The sequence below is a fragment of the Galleria mellonella genome, unplaced genomic scaffold, assembly GCF_026898425.1.
Source record: "Galleria mellonella isolate WM207_F2 unplaced genomic scaffold, CSIRO_AGI_GalMel_v1 utg132, whole genome shotgun sequence".
Classification (NCBI taxonomy): domain Eukaryota; kingdom Metazoa; phylum Arthropoda; class Insecta; order Lepidoptera; family Pyralidae; genus Galleria; species Galleria mellonella.
The window spans coordinates 2,208,509-2,233,385 of record NW_026441989.1 but is presented as its reverse complement, the minus strand read 5'-3'; the positions used below and the strand labels follow the sequence as shown (position 1 = coordinate 2,233,385).

Here is a 24,877-nt window from a genome sequence, read left to right as displayed (position 1 = left end):
TAAAGACAATAATTATTTTAATAAATTTCATTCATAAATAAAGCTATTCTTAATGTAAAACTAAATATATGATTATGTTCATTGTTCCTAATTAAAAGCCAAATATTAGTGTTAATGCATACTGTACCACATATGGAACAGAATTGAAAAAATAAATATCCACAAAATCAATGAATTTTAATTGTTATTATTATCATTTATTATGTCTAGACACTATATAGAACCACATATATTTTTTTGACACGATTTAAAAAAATCATGCATTGTAGGGTTAAACCCATTCCGTGCAGATCGTGGATGTTCAATTTATAAAAATCCGAAAAATTCAGATGAACGACAACCCTGGGTATGCTATGTAAATTTAACAGAGTAAATTCAAATTAAAAATCATAAACTTGCTTCCGTGGAACCCTTAATTTTCTGCTTCCGTGAGAATTTAGGACAACCTAGGTGTATATATATTATACAGTAATTTATTTGAATTTTTCTATAATAATCAAGTAGAAACGAAACAAAATCCGATATTTTTATGGATGCCTTCATACTAGAACTATTTATTTATGAAAATTTGGCGTAAATGTCATAGGTACTCGTACATTTGGACTTTAGTATTCTATTTATCGTAGTAAAATTTATAACTTTAGGTTCACGGTATGCTTCTAAGGCGTTCTCAAAGTTTTGAGGTTTGTTACACAGGTATACACCACAGTTCTTTAGAATCGACGTATAATATATTATGCGCAATCCTATTTATTGCTTGTTGTTGTTGTTGTGTTTTATTGTTAACTTGTTTTTACCCGTGATTTCGTCTTATATCGATAATTTCATTTACCAAATTTCATAGTGACTGGTTGTCGTTAAGGTGTTAAGTGAGAGTAGTACTTTCAAATTTATGCAATGTAAGGATAAAGTTTATTTAGTAAATGATATTTAACTTTATTTTTAATAGATAATGTGAACATTAAGGATACTATTATTATAATTGTACAATTAATAGAAATTAAAAAAAAAATATATGCAGATAATGTAAAACTTTATTATTGTCTACATGCGAGTACATAAAATCAAAGAAATATTACCCTAATAAATAAGCCGGGTAGGTACATAAATAAAATTACAAGAAATTACGTATATAATTATCTAACTTAATTGTTAATAAAATGCAATTAATTTAATGAGCGTCGTTTAATATTAAATCTAATTTAGATGATTTCAAAGGTACTTCATGACGCCCCAAATAAGGCGTATGACGTATACCAAACGACGGAGCCGGTATTGTTCTCTTCGTTACCATAAACTGCAATAAAAAAAGATTAATTTTACAACCATATATTGCTATTCCTATATATGTATACTATAATTATAAAGTGGAAAGATTTGATTACTTGTTTGTATGTTTGTTTGTAATAGATAAATTCAAAATTTATTCAATCGTTTTGAAAAAAAAATACGTGAATTAAAAATCTACATTATCAACGATATGTAGATTTCTATAGGTATGATTATGATACTTAGAACGGCAAATAAGCTGAGGCCTCACTTCATGGAAAATGGTAATCTTTTGATGAAATAAAATAAGGGAAATCTATATAGCGTATTACATTTTATTTAACTTTAGATTGAAAGTAACAGAAAAAAAGTAACCTAGCAACGCGTGGGCTCCACAGACCAACATAACACATAAAACCTACTTCAATATCTTTGCCTATAGATATGGACAGTGCCATGGCCTTTACTGAGTGCATTGTAATGTCCATTGCACAACTTACACGTTATTATTCATAAGAAGGAGGACAACGGCGTTTGGTAAATAAATAAATTGAATTGTCAATTACTACAAAAAAGTTTTAAAAACCACTAAACGTGAAATTAAATGGTTGAATGTTTTTTACACAATCACGCTTAAAGGGATGATTAATGAAATTAAAGCTATTAACAGAATTATATTTAAGTGAAAGTTCGATGAATGAATATATTTAGCATATTTAGATACATACATTTTTCATATTACATTTATTTATTTATTTTAATTCTTTATTGTACACATCAGTTATAAGAATATGACAGAGGTAATCAAAAGTACAAAGGCGAGCTTAACTTTAGAGTTTTCTTCCAGCAAACCCAAAGTGGAAAGAAGCATCAATGCCAGTGGGTAGAGCGGTGTACAATATTGTGACAATTTTTAAACAAACTAGACAATTTATATAATAATTGTTCTTAATTTTGCACACTCGACAATTATTTTAATTGAGGTGTCTTTTAAAAGTACATTTAAAATTTGATAACGAAAATTATTCTTTTAAAGATAGACATTTAAAATAGATAATTTAAACTATAAGAGGAATAGAGATGAAAGCGTGGAGTTAGAGGAAAATGGGATAACTTTGGGCAATGTCGTGTATGAACGACTGCTTATTATCAGTGGTAATACAAAGAGAAAGTTAGCTTTCCCAGATATTTTTGAGATAGATCTTTGTGTTATATTCAAGTTCGTCAGTTTAAGTGAATCATTTATGTTTTCGTGTAGACGGAACAAGAACAAACTTTGTAAAGACAGTATGGAGTTCTATTTTGTATTGTAGTTAGTATTATGAAAGTTACACCTTTTTGAAATATTGTACGAGTACCTGGTATGAATAGTTATGGTCTCTTTTATGTATATTGACATATTCAGTAAATGATGTTGACTTATTTGTTTTACTGAAATAACAGTGCATAAAATGGGGGGAAAAAACTTATTATAAGAAGGTTATTAGTTGTGTCTTACTTTTAGCTTGATTTATTTTTAAATAATTAAATTTGATGAAAATATGTAAGATTGTTTACCAATTATTTCACGTATAAGAAATAAAATAGGTATATTGGAATTTGTATTAATATATTGTAATTAATATTTATATTAACTTGTCAATATCAAATGTAAAATTTATCAAATTGTAATAAGAGATTTCCTTCTGTAGATGGTAAATCATGATTATTGCATATTGCTCAACAATTTTAATCTTTTCGAAGAAATCTCATTAAACGTAAGCATTTTCACAGCAAATATTTGCCACTTCAAAACCGAAGGCAGTTATTACTTCATAAGTTTGATTAAGTTTAGAGTAATATATATTAAGTAAATTGTCTGCTTACCTTTTTCTTACAGTAAGCATTCGGTGGGGGCGTCTTCGGCGGTATTAAACGCCTGAATGGGGTACCAAACGAGAATGCAGGTTTATTTTTCTTGACGTAGTCAAAGTTCGGTTCGTGCTCGCCGGGACCCGGGAGATTTTGCGATTTTAAGCTTCTTTCCATGTAACCGAGAGTATATGCTGGCGCTTTTCTGAAATTTAATCAGCATCTTTTGTGTGTATAATATTATTTACTTACATCATAATACAACTCGGTGTGAAATCAGAGAATATACGAAATCAGAAGAAAGATGAAATGTAAAAACATTTAATAATTTATATTATTTTTTCTGTTTATATAATCTCCTATAATTTAAGACTTTACTGTACAATAATAGAGTTTTTATTTATATCCTTATACAAAGTTACATTTATAACTGTCACCAATAAAAAAAAGTAGACAGTTATATTAGGACAAGACGTTCGTGAAGTTTTTTTTATGCAACTTCAACAATCTGACGGCCCACCTGATGAAAAGTAGTAACCGTTGCCTATAGACATGAGCAGTACCATGGACATAACAGAGTATACTGTTTCGTTTCTGATACTCTCCATGTGTTGCTATTCCTGAGGACTCAGGTGTTATTCCTCTGAACAGTGTTGTAAGAAAATTTTGTTAAGTCTGACTACAAACTTTGGTAGTTGGTTAAATGGGTGCACTTTATTTTCAGTGCTGTTTTTTAGAATCTGTATGTATGTTTTGGCCATTTCGCATTATTATATCAATGATAGGAATATGAAGAAATAAATTCTTATGATATACTAATATGATTTTTTAAATTCTAAATTATGACAGTGTTTGAAGTAGGAGAGATTTCTTCAATAAAATACCTGGCATAAAGCTATGTAAATCTTTACTAATATTATAAATATGAAAATGAGTTTGTTTGGTATTATTGTATAAGATTTATTATATGTAGTTAGTTTGTTTATTACCTTTATATATTCACATTTTATACGATTATCAATTTATTTGTTACCTTTCAGCACTTTAATGACTCAATCAATCGTTATAAAATTTGGTATATGGGATGGACATATTTTTTTATCTCAGTCAATAAACATATTCTAAGTACGCAGATGAAGTCGCAGGTAAAAGCTAGTATTAAAAATAATTTCTTACGCCCTAGGTATTGGTGGGTAGTACATATTGGGTGGAGGTGTCCACTGATCCCAAGGTTGGTACGGTTGTCTTGCTGCGGGCCGTATGCTGTACGCTGGGGGTCGCTTGTAACGAGTCACGGCTGTAGGTGCGTATGTGGCCGGTCCTGGTATTTTCAGCCTATTGCATGGAGGTTCAATATGTGGTGTGACGACGCAATGACTGATTTTATATTGACCTGGTGAGAGATTTTGTAAACAGAGACAGTTGGTATTTAATTGTCTATGCCTTACTGTAAAAGACATTTATCAAAAGAAGGCTTTGTAGAAAAGTTGTTTGCATTGGTATCTCTGTTTTATTTGAGTTTCTGTCGTAAGCTAGGGGAAATGGACTGTTAGTAATGGTTTCTAACATAGCCCCATTGCTAGCATTATATCCTATTAGGTCAATCTTAACGCAGTTCCCCCTGGAAACCATCTTGACTTGCCTTCATCCTCACCTATCATCTTTCACTAGTGCCTCGCCAGCGTATATTGCTAGCGCAGACGGGTTCACTATTATAATTTCATCCATTAAAACAGCCGTAAAGTAGCTGTGATTTTATGGCTCCGTTTTGGTGAGAAGGGTAAAGCATATATAACAGTGAAATTACAGGATGCTTAAGCATAACATCATAGTCCTTAGGAATATCAACGTATTAGGATTACCATGGGTATTCCAGTATATTCTGCGATTCTAAGGCATTGTTCATATTTATAGGTGACTAGCGACCCGCCCCGGCTTCGACGGGTGTAATGCTGATACTAAATATACCTACGTTGTCATTAGACAATACAAACATGATAAAGGGCCATATTGGTCTATATTAAATGGACTATGTATTTAAGGTACTTAATTGGATAAAAATAATGAATCAAATGTAAAATATAAAGTATAAAAAATGATTATGGTGGGTTATCCTTAAAAGATAGATATATACCATCGCGGACTTTTTTGTTAGCCTTTTTAAGGTGTACAAAACTGTAGTACATTGTTTTGATTTATCTCGTGGGGTTTAGCTAGCGTTTGCAATGTAAGCACAAAAAATGTGTTTATTTACGACATTACATTAAAAAAACTTTAAATTTATCAATGTTTCTCTACAGTATTATTCTTTACAGTATTACATGTATTACACATATAAACCTTCCTCTTGAATCACTCTATCTATTTAAAAAACTGCTTTAAAATCCGTTGCGTAGTTTTAAAGATTTAAGCATACACAGGGACGGACAGACAGCGACAGCGACTGTGTTTTATACTATGTGATGATGATGATGGTGTTACCACTTTCCATAGGATGGTGTTACATTTTTATAGTCTTTTAATAAAAGACGGTTTATTTTATTATTGCAGATTCTTTATTCATTAATTCATTAATTCTTTATTCATTAATCAGACAGCCATTATTATACAATAATCAACCAATCCGTGTCCAACTCTAGCGATGTCCCGTATACACTAGTGATGTGATCTTACAACAGTTGGGCCGTCAGCGTGTCTGCCATTGTGTCATAATAAAAACATTTTGTAAAGATATAGGCGAATAAATAGAGCATTTACCTAGTTGTTGGCGCTAGGAATATACAATGGAAACTATGTACATAGGATGAAGCGAGGAGAATTTATCAGTAGAGTAATATTTTTAATTAAATGGTTGACATTTTTATTATTAGTTATATTAAAAGAGATAAAGTAGAGTAGATAGATAGATTTAATAGTAAACTAGATGGAAGAATAGTATCGATCGAGAAAAATGAGTAATATAAGACCACAAATCTAGTAATTATTATATGCTAAGGTAATTATTAGCTTTGTATTTGGCTTTTTATATATAAAACTGAGGTAATAATAAACATTTTACATAATTGTTTATTAATAATATATTTCATTGATGTAAAGTGCTATCATAAAATTCATACTATTTTTATTTGGGCTCCATAATTCTAAGAAATACAATCGGTATTAGTCGATATATTGTCAATTAACTGTATAAATTTTTACTATTGTATATCTTTCGGTACTCGTTGTTATATACCATAAAAAATGTAATATCAAATTTTTTTAATGACTATTTTTTTATGTAACTTGCATAATTGCATTGCTGAGAATTAATTGTAAATCAATTTATATTAAATTATACAAAATAAAAAGTTAAAATCACACGTTCAAAGATAAAGTATCAAAGAACCACTGATTTAGCACATGTATTGATACACATTGCACATGTATATTCTATCTTAGAATTAGATAAATCTAAATCAAGATCTCTAGATATTTTAGTAAAGTTATCGCTTACACGTCAGAGATATGAATTTTTATATATTTTTATGTATATTTAATATATTTAATTAACATTAAGGATTATTTACATAAAATGAAATAAAATGGAAAAAGTTGTATAAATTTCATATTTTAATTAGCTAATTGGTAACGATTTCTACTATTAAATTTAGTAGTCGTGGATTTGACCTTTTGAGGTAGAGAGATGATAATTGGTAATTACTTTCATTATATTCGTAATTTTGCTGAGCTAATGTTATAGTATTTAATGAAAGTTGAGCGCTGTTGTCTGAGATACAGGTTTTTATAACCTAGTTCAGACACAAATGTTTAAGCTGATTCAAATGTACAAATGAATTAGTACCTACTTTTACTACAATTTCCAGCGCTGAGTTTGTTACAATCATGGTTATCCATTAAAGTTAATATTATTATTTGTACTTTAATGTAGCCGAGTACAGTGTATCATAAAATATACCTTTGGTCCCTAAGCCCCGACAGTTGAACATGGGGGCAAATGGTGTAGTGACAGGTTTGCTGAAACTCGATCGTGTCCGATGACCGAAGGTGTATGCTGGAGAGCGTCTTATTTTCGAGTAACCATTGCCACCTACCAAATAAAAAAAGAAAATAAGAAATACAAATTATTTTTAATATTTCAGCATAAAATATTATGAATTATTTTTATTTTGAAACTAAAAAGAAATAATAATATTTTTTTAAAAATAATTTCTATTCAATATCCCATTTATGAATTATCAATAGTTTAATAATTAATTACAGATTTCATAGTTATATTATATATTATTATACATAATTACAGTTTAATAGTTTAATAATCAATCATTGCAATTACTTATTAATTTCCACTTTGTGTTTCAGTGAATATTAGTATACAATTTCATGTAAAATCTGAACGCTACTCTATATTCTGTGTTTAAAATACGGAAATGTGTGTCGTATAATTAATTATTTACAAAATATTTGCGGTGCCTCGTATTGATTGGGCCCTGGAGATGCCCTCTCGCCTGCCACTGGCCGCCGATGCTCGGCCGGTTTCGAGGGCAGTTGTTTGATAAGCTTCGCTCTGCATTCCCAGCTCCACGGCATTTTTGTAGTTTAACAAAATATTGTTTCGAAAAATTATACTGTTATCTCAAAAAGTTTGTTTTTGACAGGTGTCATAACTGCTGACACCCGATATGTTTCAAATATATACACCATACAACCTCTGAGGGCAGCCGAAATCACGGCGACCGGTGCGCGATAACATTTGCAGATAAAACGAAACGGCGCAGCGCAACGCCGGAATGAAGGGAGCAAATAAAAACTCGACGGGAATTTCCACGGGCCAGGAAATTGAGCTGCACAGGATATCGTCGCACAGAACGACGTGCGACGGAGCAATGGCTTCCGGCCGAGGTGGGTCGTCTTCATTATGCCTTCATTTTCTCACATTTCAATTCTCTAATATCACCGTCGCTATTTTCATTGAAATATAACTCCGTTTATTCTTAGTTAGGAGTCTACATGATCGTGTGTCTCAAAATACTAATTAATTTAATGATGAGGTATATGTAGGTATTATATATATTTCTGGGTTTCCAGCGATAAAATAAGGTATTATAATATAAGGAATATGGCTATGTTTTTATTATGAATAAAATATAGATGGGTGTTAAATCAAAGCTAATATAATTTTTATTAATATAATATTCAGAGCTCCGTATCCGTTATCATTTATTCCCGTGTAAGCGATGGAAAATTAAAAAGAGGCCAATATACGGGGCGTGCGTGTATTCATTATTCAGGCGATATAGCGGCCGGGACGCGACAATCGCGATATTTTAATAGATTTTGTACAGGGTTACCATATATTGTGTTGTTATTTATATATATTGAAATATATTTTATGGCAGGATAGGATATGATTATACTTAATTGCTTTTAAATTTCAAATGTTGTTTTATATTTTTTTTCTGTACTTATTGAGTTATCAATTCTGAACCGATTTTGATATTTTTTTTTATAACAAATAGGGTAATTGGAGATATTAATTTCATATTAATTTTATTATAATCGAATAGCAATTTTCTTGTGGAACAAAGTATTAAATTAATTATAAACATTTTCTCAAATAATGTGGGATTTAGCTAAATATAGTTTTTGTTTAAGTACCCAATAAGGATAATGTCACTCAGGATAACTGATCCCAGTGGGTAAGTATACGCATCATATCCTATATATAATAGTAACATATGGGATGGTTTTAGGAAACTGACCGTATGTTTTTATTAAATAAAGGCCTATGAATTAATTCTGAGAAGGTATATTGCTGCAGAAAATTTCATCTGATTATTTTTTTATTTACATCTTTTGTTATGTGCATGAATAAGCCAGTCGTATTTATCTCAAAATGACAGTATACAATAACATTTAAATAATAATAATTTGGTAAATGATTCAGATTCTACTATAATATTCGTCAAGTAAATGCATTCCGATTACTTATGTTCAGTTGAATTTCATTTTTCAAGTTCATAATTTCATGTTTAACATATTTTGTATCACGGTGCGTACACTTAGCGCAAATGACTACTTTGGATCACAATAATCAATCATAATGCTAAAGTAACGAGAAATATTGTTTTTTTATTCTCTTTATAGGTATATATAGCATTGTACTGCATTATTTTTTCAAATTTTAATACAAACTCTGCGACCACGTAACCAATTTGGAATGACATTAAAAAATATTTTTAAATATTTTGACTTATATTTTCGCCATGTGGTCCCGGCATAGAATAGACCACCTAACCCGTGGGTATCGTAAGAGGCACCTAAGGGAGGGCGAGAAATGGGCAACAGCATCCCTCTTCTCCTTAGCCTAACTATGGTTGACAATCCACTTGTCAAGCGTGCCAACTACGGCAAAATCCCCCAAGGGGTATGCTTATGTTTAGCAGTGGACAGTTAAAGGCTGATATGATGATGATGATGATGATGATGACATATTTCTTGGGAATACAGATTAAGAATTGTACTTTTGAGGAAGATTTTTAGTTTCATGAATACTGTCACTGGATTTCGACTTGTTGTTCGCGTTTTGTTTTACATTGTTTAGGTTTATGATAAAATATGGTTACCCTTATTCATGAGCGCGTGATGCTTGAAATTATATGCGCTGTATTAACATACTTGTATTAAAGGGGACTATTGCGCTTCAAACCTCAATATTGCACTACGTAGGTGGTATATTTACATGCTACTAAAATATGTTTAGTTAGTGGTATCATACATCATATATCTACAAGCTTATATAAGTGGAATAAGTGCGGTTTAAAGACCACTTGTGTATAAAAAAAATACTGTCACGTAGTGTATAACTAAAGATAAATAAAAAGAGTCATATGTTGTAATTTATCTAGGAAAAATTCTACTATTGATTTCGCAACTTTTTGATAGTTTATGTATACTTTATCCAGTCGTTATGTAGCCGATATTGGGTATATATATCAAAATTGAGACGATTTTAAAGCGATATTCAGTTGTAGATGAGTATTGTATTTGTATGTAGTTTGAAATAGAAGGCTGGAAGGCTAGAAGATTATTTAAACAAATCTCCGATTGCCTGATCGGCTTCTCTGGTGAATAAAGAGTTGGCAATTAATTAAGTTAGCGTGTTAGTTTGGCCACACACAGAGAAATGTCGGCCAGCTGTTTGGATAGTCCAATTGTAGTGATTCGTGAACGTTTTTATTTTTTATTGATTGTAAATATTTTACTTGTTAATGTGTAGTTTGCTTTTGGATTTTACTTGTATTTTACTTACTGTTCTCGTACGTATAATAAATGTTATTTAATATTAATAATAACATTGCATTTTGTAAAGTGAAACCAGAAGAATATTATGTATATAGTCATACTTGAGATTTGCAAATTCACTGCTTCGTTGCCTCCCTTTGGCGCGTTAAGGTTCACTAAACTTTATTACGTCTTTTGTTTCAGAGTAACCTCCAACTATGCCCTTTTAGAATGGCCAATAAATTATTCAGTGTTTACTAACGAAGATTTGAGTGCACAATTACTCGAAGAGCTTAAGACAAATACAAGAACAACAACATCTGAGGACGATTTTAAAATCAATATAAAACTGCTGCTCAGTACTGGTTTAACCTTTTAAAAAAGTTCTCACTTTGAATTGACTTTCCCTGTTCGAGGTAGAAGTTTCCTTACGCCTCAGTTGGCCGTATCATGGCTGACCCATTTCAAATGTCATTGTTCCAAAGTAAACGTTCAGTTCTATGGATACTGTTGTCACATTGACTACGAATTTAGTAGCTAAACTGTGCCTGACTAGAAACTAGATTACAAAATTTTAACACGTGGAGCTGAAAGTGATTGATCTAATAAATTATTAAAAATTTACTAATATTATAATTAGACAATATCTATACATAAAGGACATTTAATAAAAATATATGAAGGATTTTATTAAGGACAATAAAAGCCAAAATAATAATTTTTAGAATTTTTGGCTATTTATCTGTGTGTTTGTTTCCGCATTATTCCTGTATACCCGCAAAATTACTATACCAAATTGGATGCCATTTTCACAGATTTCTTTCTGAGGGTATAATTTAAAATCTGGTATATGTTTCATTTTAATACGCTATTGAGAAGTGGTCTATTTCTCTGGTTTTCGTACTTCTGAAATCCATGCATATGAAATAACTGGCGAAAAGAAACTTATAATAAAAAAAAAATCACGAACAATAGTAAAAAAGTAAGAAACATTTTTAACGTATGTATATTCAACACCTAAAAATAAAAATAAAAAGCTGAACGTAATATTTAAAACATGTCAGAAATAGTAGCTAAGCGATTTAGTTAAAATTATAAATATATGGAATATTTGTTTTATGCAACTTTGAATGGCAAATAAGCTGACAGACAGCTCACCTGATGGAATGGTAACGCATGGGGGGTATCATGGGAGAAACAGTATACTCTGTTATGTCCATGGTACTGCTCATGTCTATAGGCAACGGTTACCACTTTCCACCAGGTGGGCCGTCAACTTGTTTGCCATTCTAAGATGTATAAAAAAAAAGTGGTAACTGTGGCCTAGAAATGAACAGTACCATGGACATAACAGAGGATACTGTTTCGTCCATGTTAGTTCCCATGTGTTCCCATTTCTGAGGACTAAGGTGTTATGCCTCTGTATTTTTCATAGCGTCTCTGAAGGATATAATTTTACAACATATTGCTGGCACATTCATTGGATCAAATTTTTAACATAAATATTGCGGTTCTTTTAATACATTTTGTTTTGTTTCACGTGAACAGTTTCTAGTAGCAAAATAATAGTAACCTCATTATTATGGCATGGTTTTTACTACGCATAAAGTACATTTCACCCTTACTGTATTCCTCGGGTTAGTGAGGGTATCGACCTGAGACCGGGATATGGTATGAAAAAAGAGATGTATACAGTAGGTAAGTTTGTTTTTAAAAGGAACGTAGAAAAGTGTTTCAAAAATCCTGTATCAATAGGTTTATTCCATGGTTCGTTTTTTATTCATTGAAATAAACTTCTTACGTTTTTTATTTTAAGAGTTATGTTTGAATTTTAATATTCAAAATGTATCATATCAGGATTATTTGCATATTATGAGAATGTCTTCAATTGTTATTTATAAATAATTTGATATATCAAATCACATACATATTCCAATTTTTTTATGTAACTTGCAGTAACAGTATGAATAAGCTGACGGCCCGCATATTAAATAATAACCGATACATATAGATACATAACTGATATTACAAACTATACTGTGATCTCCAAAATGTATGTATGAATGTATGAGGAGATTTCTCAAGCGTTATTAATTCTGTAATTTAAGATGTTTTGCCGCCGTAACCTTTTAATGTTCCAGCTGCTAAGCGGTAGAAATCTAGATGCGATGCATCTGGTATGGTATCTTAAGTACAAAGTCTCCCTCTAACAAATATAAAGAAACTGAACAATAAAAACATTTTATATTTGGCTGGAACATGTTCTACGCACTACCGTGCACTCGGATCTTGGTTGGCCGCCTCGCGCCGAAAACAATCTACGCCTCTGAATAATTAAAGCTTCGCGAATTACTTTTTTCTCTTCGTAATGTGTTTCCGAAAAGTTTCTGGAACTTCTTAATTATTAAGGATGCAACGATAACTTCGTTTTATAACTTGTTTCGTAAAAAATAAAACTCAAATAAATAATTTTCATATTTTCTATCAATTAGAAAATATTTATATGCTAATTATGTTTCTTCTTCTATTTACTCTATTTGTAGTCATCTCTGTATTCTAAACTCCTTTTAAAGAACATTATTTTTTATTAATACTATTTCTATATTTTTATTTTAAACCTCATGTGATATATGAAAGTTATTTTTAATAAATGAGTTTTTATGTTTTGTTGTAATGCCATTGTTATCTATTTTATGAATGATATATTCATAAAATTTTAACTACCTATTCCAGATATTTTAATCGAAGTTTTAATCATTCAAAAATTTTTTTACAATAGACATGATCTGTGTGAGCAGAGCCCTTTGCCTTTCACTTCGGGATAAACAAAACCAAAAACAAAAAATATATCAGTCTATTCAAGTAACATTAAACTCGGTCAACTTTTTACGTCAACAACGGTCTAAATACAGGACAGTAGAGCAGATTGTGTAGTTCATTGTTTATAAAGATATTAAGCAGGTCTCTGTTTCACTTTTAGTGGCTTGAGTGTCCTGTACGGTATTAGGTTAATGATCTGAGAACATTATAAAGATATTATGTAAAATTAATACTTACTACATAGTAAATAAGCATAGTTATCTTAATTTACAGCATGACGAATTAAATTTAGGCCACATAGGCATTGGAACTATAGCTGTTAGTGCCGTAGGTGCAATACATTTTATTTAATAGCTTTAAAAGTAACTTTTCTAGCATTTAAACGGATTATATGGAAGCAAGCGGGGTAACTATTTAATTAATTAACGTAGAGGTAGTGGGCGCGCAGTTAGAATTTATGCACGACGTGCTTCGACTTATCGATTTAAATGTACGATCATGAAATGTAATTTATATTGCATTATTTTTAAACTGCTGTTGTTTATATTAATTATTATTATTACTTCTGTCTAGAAATATTGATTTTACTATATTTAATTATATTAAGAATGTATATATCGTAGTATATCATATCTTTTTAAGCGATTTCACAAAAAGGTGTTATACCTACAAAACACTAGTTATATTGATCTACATTTACATGGAGTCTTTGATTATACAAGCAAATATCTTACATGTTTTTAGCAATGGTTGTCTTTCATATATAGCGTTCTGAATATCGTTATTTGGAGGATCTGTTTTCTTCGTTATATTACCGAAATCACATAAGAGCAGACTCTACATTTTACTAGAGGTTTGATTTTATAACGACGCTCGTTCTTTGGGTTGAATGTAAGTAGGTGGTTTACTGTACGTATTACCATATACAATACGGCTGCTGCGTCGCTAGTTCCTTTTCCTTTGAACTTAGGTGAACATGCTGCCGTGTGCCTAGATTAAGGGTTTAGGATATCTCAACATGCTTGCACATGTTGCAGGTACGTTGAGATATGGGACCACGAGAAACGAAGCATTTTCTAAGTCAATATTAAGACCAAGGAAGATTTAAATTCAGTTCTTTATTTATTATTAGTTTTATTTACTGTATTATACGCTATATTATATACTATATTATATACTTACAACATCTTCCTTGAAACAAAGTAACCTATGACTTTTTTCATCTAAAATATGTATGTATGGCAAATTTGTTAAATCTTTAAGATGGTAACAAACAGACAAACAGAGTTTCAGATTCATAATATTTGTACTATGTTTGTCCTTTCCAATATTAGGGAACATAACCATTTAAGTGAACAACGGAAATTTAATGAACTTGTCATTAAATTTTCGTTATTTAATTTAATTGTTAAAAATGAATATATGTTTTAAAAATAGTTATATATACAGGCATTTAAATATATATATATATATATATATATATATATATATATATATATATATATATTTATTATTATTTCATTTTTTTTTGCAGATAAAATTGATTGTATACGAGTACAATATTTGATATAAAATGTCAAATTTAATTAGTTACATATTACATAGACATGGTTAATTAATGTTTCAAAATAATGTTATGTTATTAATCTTGTGAATAGTACTATAAACTAATCAAGGACACGTAGCCGCAATTGCCGATCGTCAGTGCATACCTTTGAATATTCAACAGAGCAATTACGGGTTAAATCTCTAGTAGTTTCTACTCAAAGGAAGATTTACACCTGACAGAATTTGGAATATTGAAATCTTTAACTAAGAATATATATTTAAGTTTGCATGTATTGTGCAAAGTTTACTATACCGAGCAAGTAATTATTAGGCCTATTGATTGGAATTGCGCTATAAATTGTGGAAATTACGTCTAATTCAAATAAGTTAGTAGATTATAAAGTATACAGTTTGGCAATGTAAAAGAGAGAAAACATAATGCCATATATGTTAGAGCGAGATGGATTAATATAATGTATAGTAATCTTAGATTATATAGATAAAGTGTCTGCATACAAATGTTTCGAGAAAAGCGGGTCAACTTTTTCATACAATTTTAGGTGATAAATAGTTATAAGTGACTCCTTTATAACTTATTTTATTTTGTATTATAAATGAATTAAAATTAATTTTATTTATTAAATATTTAAGTATAGGTACTTACGCACACATTGTGTGCATAAGTATATAAAACACTAATAAAAATGTAATAAGTTACAATTAAGTAATTGTAAATGAATATAACAAAATTTAGAAAAAAGATTCACATAATTGCACATTTTTACGTAATATGTAATTACACTTCAAAAATTTGTCTCTTTAAATGCAATACATGTATTATAGAACAATCAGAAATATTTTGTTAAAGTATGGTAGATTTTTTTAAATTAATTGAAATAAATTTAAGAAATCTTAAAATTTCTCAAATAAAGATCATAATTCAAATGAAAATAACACATTTAAACACTAGTGTAAGTAATTTTAATCTTGACTTGTTTGCCAGCCTGTCGGTATTAAGTTGTACATTATTTTATATAATTGAAAATACTTACATTTTGTAGAATCTTTATTAATTTTTACTTATTTATACGCGCGATCAGTTTTGAAACTTTGTCTTGAAGTGTATTTATAAAAATTAAAACAATTGATTATAAGTGGGTCTAAATTTTAAATCCACAGAGCATTATGCTAAACAGAAATATCACAAACTAATTATAACCGGAGGTATCTTTAATCTATAGGACAATAAGGACATATATATATATATATATATATATATATATATATATATATATATTTTTTTATACTATATTATATACTATATTAACAATAGTAGTGTACTTGTCACAACGTAAAATTATAAGAATTAAATTAAACTACGATTTTTTAATTAGTAAGGACTTGTTTTGTTTGTTATTTATGTAGTACAATAGTATTATAATCATTGACAAATATTATTAGATACAACTTCAGAAAAAGTGCTATTTAATATCCCTGGGTACATTTAACCTAATTTCTAATAAGATTTTTTATTGAATTATTTATGTCATAAATAAAGAAGACAATTATTTTTATTCTATGTTTAAAAATTTATGTTTTTCACATTACATCCGCAGGTACAATCCTTAATCAATGATTACATCAAAATATACAAAATCTGTTATATGCTAAATAGGTAATAATTTGGTTTCAAAATAAGGTCGTAATTTACATATTATTCAAATTAATTACTCTTGAAATAAAACATTGTACTCAAATGATATTTCCATGAATAAGTGATTGACTTCCGCAAATTCATAAATGTCTATATGAAAGATAAAATATTTTATGTAATTACGAAACATATAGGATTTATCTTCAGTTTAATAATGATAACTTTTAAATGGAGGGTAGAGGTAAAAAGAACTAATTTTGTGTTAATACATAACAAAGAAAAAGTGTCCGTCAAAAGGCGTTAAATTAGGGTGGCGCTGCAGTGGCAGGTGGGTGGCAGATTTTAAAGGAAGTAAACAATGAAAGCAAAACTTCCGTTTTTTAATGGCCACTCTTCAAAAGAAAAACGGAAAATAGAAAAACAATGACGTGATGTATAATTAATGTTATGTTATATATCTTTGTTAAAATTTTAATTATTCGTTAAAAAGTAAATACAAATATTAAATACATTAAAATACTAAATCACTTTTATAATAATAATTTAATACAAGTTGAATAGTCTTAATGTATTTAGCATTAATATAAACGTATTTTTTTTGTTTCTGAATGCTAATATAACATACTTTCTGTAATTTTATATTTTAGTAATAATAAATAAATAAAAAAAAAATACTCGGCGCACTTCACTCAATAATTGCTAAATTCATTTCATACTCTCTTGCTACTCTAGTGCTATTCTGGAGGGATTTGGGACTATAATTATTTACAGCTTACAAATTATTTCGTCCTAAATTTTTAACCAAAGTTTTGAACCTATCACTTCGACAAATTTATGGCCACTATTTTGAATACATATTGTTCTTTTGTTGTTTATATATTGCTTTTTTATAATTAAGATGGATATTGAAGGTTTGTTTGAATCGAAGCATTTGACATTCCATTGTTTCTGCCTATTCTAATGGGAGACAGGTGTGACAGATATGTATGTATGTATGTGTCTTATGTTATATTATTTGAATATATAATCGTACATGAAAAAAATATTATTCTCTTTTTATTAGAATTTAAAATAGAAAGATTTATGTCATTTATTTATGTTGCCAAATAGAAAAAGTAACTTTTAACATTACAAAAGAAAAAAAAAAACAAATTGATACACGTCGAATACTCAGAATAAGTAATCTTGTTAAAATTTAATTGCAATGTGATAAAAGCTTTCTTTCCCAATATCTCTAGTGTTGGCTACTTGATAATTCAGTACATTAAACTCCAGTGAGACAGGTGTCTTTTTCTATTTGTCACAAAGGAAACACCTTGCTATCGTTCTTTCATCAATATTTCATTCACGTACGCAGTCAAACCAAGTTCCAAAGGTCTCGGTTCATCAGTTCGGCGCGACAAAATGTAGGCTCATGATATGCTGTGTTGATGTTTGTGTTTATGTGTGAATAAATGACTGAGTTACTTATCCATCTTTCTTGTTAAAATATTTATACTATAATCTAAGATTATAATAAAATATTAACGGTCGAAAAGTCTGTAGATTGAGAATTTTTTTATTAAAGTTATTTTGGAGGCTATCAAATTTTAATCAATTTTAGTATCGATCTTCGTTTTTTTTGATTTGCCTAGCGTTGTCACAAAAAAATGGCTTTCAGTGAAATTTTTTTTAAACTAAGTAGGTTTAATCGAAAGGTCAATTTAAACAATTCACTAAAAGATAAAAGGAATAATTTTAAATGTGTAACTTCTATAACGACAAATTGAAACTAGTAAAATCTAATTAGATTCCAAGTACGCACAAGTCAGTGTTTTCATATTATTATAATTGAACCGTCGATTTAATAATTGTGTTGTAAATGAAGTATACGTACTTATTTGTAATTTTTTTATGCAACTTAGAATGGCAAACAAGCTGAAGGCACACCCGATAAAACTGATAACCGTCGCATATAGACATGAACTATATATATATATATATATATATATATATATATATATATATATATACATTATAATATACTTTTGTTTATATAAAATACATTGTTATTTGGAGAACATTTATATTACATTATTTTATAAAGTATATATTGTACAGCGATCGAACCTGTTACTATACAAAGATAATACAGTATGTTAAAACGCTACAGTAATTAGCAACATAAATGTATCAAATGAAATATAAATGTTAGTCGAAGGGCGTAAATTAATTAAGAAAACTAGGCAACTGGAGCTGGCGATGAATTAGAAAGTGAAAAATGTTAGAATAGAATAGAATAGAATAGAAGAATAGAAATCATTTATTCAAATAAACTTACATTGAAGCACTTTTGAAAAGTCAAAATTTACCGCTCGTTCGGAAAGCTGTCTCATCACAAGAAGAACGAGCAAGAAACTTGCGTGATGCTCTTTTAAATAATTTTATTATTATTTTACATTTTTAAGTTTAATTGTGTGAATACAAACCACCAATTAGCACTAATTCAATTAAATACTCAAAAAGAAAAAAAAATTGAATATATAACCAACTGGTTAAACAATTAATAAGAGGAAATCAGTCATAGTGATTAGAGCAGACCAGTCCCTACAAGCAGCACCCGTTCACGAGTATGACGGATGAGCCAGCCATCACTGCGCTCGACCATATTTTAGGGAGCCCAATGACCCGGCCCACCACGCCGCCACAAGTCTGGACATTTTAGTGAGCATGACTACTCAAAACACTAGACCACGTCAAAGCTACTCACAATTGCCATCTGATAGTTATAGTATTCACATTTTACATAAGAATGCATGCGGCAATTAATACAAAAAACCGCTACGCTTTAATATTTCTAAAATTAATCAATTAAATCAAGAAAGCAATGAGAAAATAAAATTATAACGTTGTATGCTAATAAACTAATTATTTACTTGATATGTTGTCATCTATGAATTCGTATATCCTGTAATAGGCTTTCTTACATAAAAATTGTTTAATATAAGATTTGAATTGCCTCTCTGTCAGATTTAATGCAGATTCCGGCAGTTTATTATAAAATCTTATGCAATTACCATAGAATGAGTAAGAAGTGTTCTCCAAGAGATCTGGATAAATAACAAATGCATTTAAAATGTCAGTCCAAATGGACGCAGCGGGCTTTGCATAGCTCTCGTGACCAAACGAAGATAATCCTTTTTAAACTAGAACCTTTTTTTATTTTTTTTCGATAGCGTCCTACAGCTATAAAATCTTCATTTCATTAATTAAAAGTCAGACAAGGATCTACGAGTACTGTTGAAAAGTGGAACGATTCATTTTACTAAAGAATGCGTTATTTATTATAGTTTCTTAAGCTCTCGGCCGAACATTCTTTGTCTTGTAATTAAAAGTTAAAATACTGTCTGTTATAACTTGAATACTAAAATAAAATTTCTCCACAATAAATTCTTTATTATTTTGAATATTTGATTTGTGCATTAAAGTAAGATTACGTAACGTTACCTTACTTTAATAAAATATCTCCTCTATTGTCGATTTTCTATTTTTTTTATATATCTGTATCTATAGTAACTTTGATTTTTCTTTGTTAATTGACAAGAAAAGATCAGGAATTTTCATAAAAAATTATTGACTCTGTTTTGATAAAATTATTACTTATTACTAAACTCTTCAGTGCCATGTTTCTTTGATAAAATCCTAGATATAAGTTTCATTAAGTGAATTTTTATATAGTCTTAATAATATACCTTTATTGTTGCTTTTTAAATAATTAACTTTCCTTATAACATAAGCATAAAACAAAGTATGGTTGGGTTAATAAGAAGGAATACAAATTTGGATTGAACATAATTGAACAAACTGTGCCCGCAAATTGAGGAAACTTCTCACAAGCGGGGTGGGGGGTCATCTTGTATGAAGCTTCAACAACCTTGCCCCCTTTGACACACTAAGTGATTTGTATTTTCTTGAGCAATAGTATCCCTTTGATATATTTATGGTCTACAGTATTATTACGGGACAATCGAATAACATGAATAATGTTGTTTATTATAATCATATAGTTTACTAATATCTATATTAATGGATATTTCATAGTCATTTACATGTACTTTGATTCATATTTTTAAAATGTGTACAAAAAACGTTTGTTTAAGTACCTCTGTTCCATTCGTGTTTTTACCGTGAACCAATTGTATTTGCATGTGTGTTTCGATTTGAAGGGTGATATATGGTGCAGAGGTATAATACCTTAGTTCTCAGGATACAAAAGGGTATTAAGGGCGAAACAGTATAGTTTGTTGTGTCTATGGTACTGTTTATGTCTATAGGCTTAGTTACCATTTTCCATCTCGTAGACAGCAGCTTGTTTGCCATTCTAAGTCGGTTAAAAAATAATTTTAAGAGCATTTACACGTACCAAGATTTATATGCGATTCATGTCCAGGCAATAATTTAATTTAAAAATTCAAAATATACATATATCGCAATACACATTGTAAAGGTAATACATTTTGCAATATCTATTTTCGTGTAAATTAGAGTTAGATTGTGAAATATCAAAATTATAGTTTTTAGTTTAAATTTACATAAACAATTATAAATCAATACCTTTTTTTTTAAACTGACTGGCATACAAGACTGGTTAGAAAAAAGTATTGAGTTTCCATAAACCCTGTATCCTTTGATCAGTAGGATAAGGTAATCCCGTGTAAGTCTTTTTACAAGCTCTATAACTAGATAAGCTCGGGTATTACCATGCTCCCTCAAGGCCGCAATAAGTGTTTACCAATGTAACCGGGAGGAGTATTTTCGCTTTGCTCGTAAATCCGTTCCGTTCTCCTTTATTTGATTAGGTGGACGGCCGCGGCGCTGACCAACACATAACCTTTTTTATAGCTTTGCTTAGATGAGTACTGAGCGAAGTATCCTTCTTGCCTATTTTTTATTATCATAATAATTCATTTTGTAAGATATTGAATCAGTGTATATTTGTGTAATGTATTTAATTGTATTTTGAACGATGCAGCTTGACCGTTCGGTGAGCGTGGACTGTAGGGGCGCTGGTTCAGGCTGGAGAGAAACACACTGATTCCTTTTCTGAAGCTCCCGGTACCGTCTGAAGAGTTTCTGTCCTATTTCTTCTCGGTTGGGAGTGCAGTGCGTCAATGCGTGAATGCGTGCCGCTCGACGGTAGGCGGCCTATCTTTATACCCGCCCGGTCGCACGATAACATGTACTAACTCGCGTTAGCGAGTCTGTGCGAGCGGGACGGGGCGAGAGTGAAAGAGACGCGTATCTCTTCAGAGCGGCACCATATGGCATTTATTTATTTGTTACAATTGTCTTGTTTCTATTTACTTTTACAATTTCTTTTTCTTATTCTATTTATGGGTAATAATAACAAGACACAATCAAATGTTTTATTCAACTTACGCTATAGATACATCTTAAAATCTATGTAAAATTAACAATTTAAAAATGATTAAACTAAGAACTTATGCTAACAATTAACTATAAAATCTCGTTATGATTACAATGTCGCGAACATATTTAGTTCATTTATTTATGTATGTACAGTCAAAAACTTATATAGTCCTGATGTACCATATCTAGGCAGCGTACCTAAGATATAGGAAACATTGCTTCTTTGAATTACAACTTTGAATTACTCTATGAATTAAAACTTATTTTTTGTGCAAAGTACATACCAGCTCTAGATTCAGCAGTAAACTGGATAAGGCGCGCTGCGATCATCCGATAAGATTGCTTTGCATCATTGTATTTACATATTTGGATGTCTATATTCATACTAGGTTTATTATGGTTCGGACAGAGAAAATCGGATACCTAGGGCTCTGCCCCTTCACACATTTTAGCTGTATCTACTTTTATAATTCGTTTATGCATATATTCCAGTTCTTGAGACTTGACTCCTCCCTCAGTACGCGGTATATTTTGTTATCTAGACGGATTATTTTATATAAAGTTTATGCCTTGCTTGGGCAAAGTTTTAGATAGTGAATTTCAAACTTTATCTATAATCGCATCGCGATAAGTCCTAATCCTGAATTAGAATTTTTAGATTTTTCTTAGCATGCAGATTAGTAGAATCTTCCTATTTTATTAATGAGTATTTTTCAATGTATATAAAAAATATCGTTAATAAATATCTGAGCTGAATATACTCCATACTAATTCTTTTGAGGATATTATGAACATTATTGGGTTATTATTAACATTATAGAGTTTTTGAGTTAATTATACGGTGAGTAATATTATTAAGTAGACTTCAAGTTGTTTTAATTAGATTAATTTTATCATTCACATTGTAATATAATGTATTTCAACTCTATATCTGAGATATATAAGGCAGTAAATCGACCAAAACGTAAATACCTACCTGACGTTAAGCACTTAGCGTCTAGGTTACGAGTTGTGCTAGGAGTAGGGTAACTTCGAAGTCTGAGGAGAGTGTGATGAACTTTCGTAAAGTAACACCTGATTCAATTAAATGTTTATACAGTTAGGTAGAGATTTTTATCTAGAGTTTATCCTCGAGTTATTTTATGACTATTAATTTTTGCTTGTTTCTCTATTCCTTTTTTTATCTTGGATGAATAATACAATTGTCTCTACTCCATTTTGAAACTTTTTATCATATTCTTGGACATAGTTTTTTTTTATATTGAAATAAATTTTCATTTATTCATTCATTTTTTGTCAAAAAGTATTTATAGGGTAAAATAAATATTTTAAATTAAATATTTTTGCGTATTCCAAAATTGTACTTGCTGTATATTCACCTTCACATTTTCACACTTAAATTAATTATTAAATATACTCGCATTGTATACATAACTGAATTGTTACTGCTTCAAAGTGCGGTTGACAATCCTACTGATACTGCATTCTGTTATTTTCTGTATTTGTTAGTGACTCTGATCAATTATATTGATATTAAATTGATATTAAATTGGTTGTGTGAGATAGATCAAGTGCAACAGACGGTAAGAATTATTTCTTCATCGCCTACTAACACGGATGATGGTTTAGTCAACGTAGCGGAAAATAACTCTGAAATCATGCTCTTCGGTTACCCTTTAAAATAAGGTTTATAATTTTATATTTATTATTCTATACTAGGTTCAAGGGACTTTTTTATACTGTGATATGTGTAGTATATAAAAATAGTATATGTTACTTAAAAAGAGAAAATATTTAAGAAAAAAATATATAATAACAATAAAATCGAAGCAATAATTTTAAGAAATTTTGACTATCTGTTTGTTTGCTCCGACGTCAAGTAAAAATTACTGCATTAAATCTAACACGCAGCTGTTGCTGAAGTTTTAATTTAAAATTTGGCAAATGTCTTATTTTGATACGCTATCTAGAAGTAATCTACATATTTAATTAGTTTTAATATTTCCGAAATCCACGCATATGAAGTAGCGGGCAAAAAACTAGTAGCGAAATAAAAATTAAAAAAATGCAAAACTATAATGATTTATTAAATATCTGTTTACTAAAATAAATGAATAATAGTTATTTTAAAACTTACAATATTTTATATTAAAATTTAAAACGAAAAATCGTATCTCGTAAAAATAAATTTTAGCTGTATCAATAATAAAAAAAATTATATAAATCATTAAAGGAACGCAAATTGACATTCTTAAATAAAAGTAAAGGCAAAATAAATAAATAAATGCATAAATGGAACAGAGGAAATGTGAGCTTCTGTTTATTTGTTAGTGGCTGTGTCCGTGACTTCGCCTACGTGACAGGGTGTATTGATAAAACTACGAGTCGAGTTCACATACGTTTTAGATTTATAATACATAGTTGGAACTCTGATTTAAAAAAGAATAAAAAATTTCTTTATATAATTCCCAAATCATCATATCATCATCATATCAGCTGTTAATTGTCCACTATTGAACATAGGCCTCCTTTATTAGAGGGGTTTGCCAGTAGTTGCCACGTTTTGGTGACGTTTTAAAAGGGCCGCTGCTGCCCATCTGTCGTCAATTAAATTCCCTTAGTCGCTTCTTACGACACCCACAACAAAGGAAGGGGTGGCACATAGAATGCTGAGACTACACAGCAATATCCACATGTGGTTGGTCAATATACCAAATTTTTATTTCAATCTGTTTAGGCGTTTTAGCGTGGTTCAGTAGTAAACATCTTAATATCTAGACATATTTACAAGCTTTTACACTTACAATTTTACAAATCGGTGTAGAGCTGATGGAGTTACGAGTAATAAAATGATAATGGACTCGAGTTCCAATATGTTATTATCCAATTAACTATAATTTATTAGTTACATTTTTGCGCTAAATAGCTACCGTCTTTTATCTTTTCTCCTTCACCCAAAGGTTGTCTGGAAGACATTGCTTATATATATATATATATATATATATATATATATATATATATATATATATATATATATATATATAT

At 29.8% G+C, this 24,877-nt stretch overlaps 1 protein-coding gene across 1 annotated transcript; it reads right to left on the bottom strand.

Moving 5' to 3' along the window:
- Positions 1-1,047: 1,047 nt before the first annotated feature.
- LOC113518549 (outer dense fiber protein 3-like) lies at positions 1,048-7,769 on the bottom strand. Its single transcript, XM_031913033.2, has 5 exons — positions 7,575-7,769; positions 7,076-7,207; positions 4,297-4,513; positions 3,136-3,325; positions 1,048-1,297 (listed from the first exon to the last, which is right to left on the bottom strand). The coding sequence occupies exons 1-5, from the start codon at positions 7,705-7,707 to the stop codon at positions 1,172-1,174; spliced, it is 798 nt and encodes a 265-aa protein (XP_031768893.2). The 5' UTR covers positions 7,708-7,769; the 3' UTR covers positions 1,048-1,171.
- Between the last annotated feature and the right edge of the window lie 17,108 nt (positions 7,770-24,877).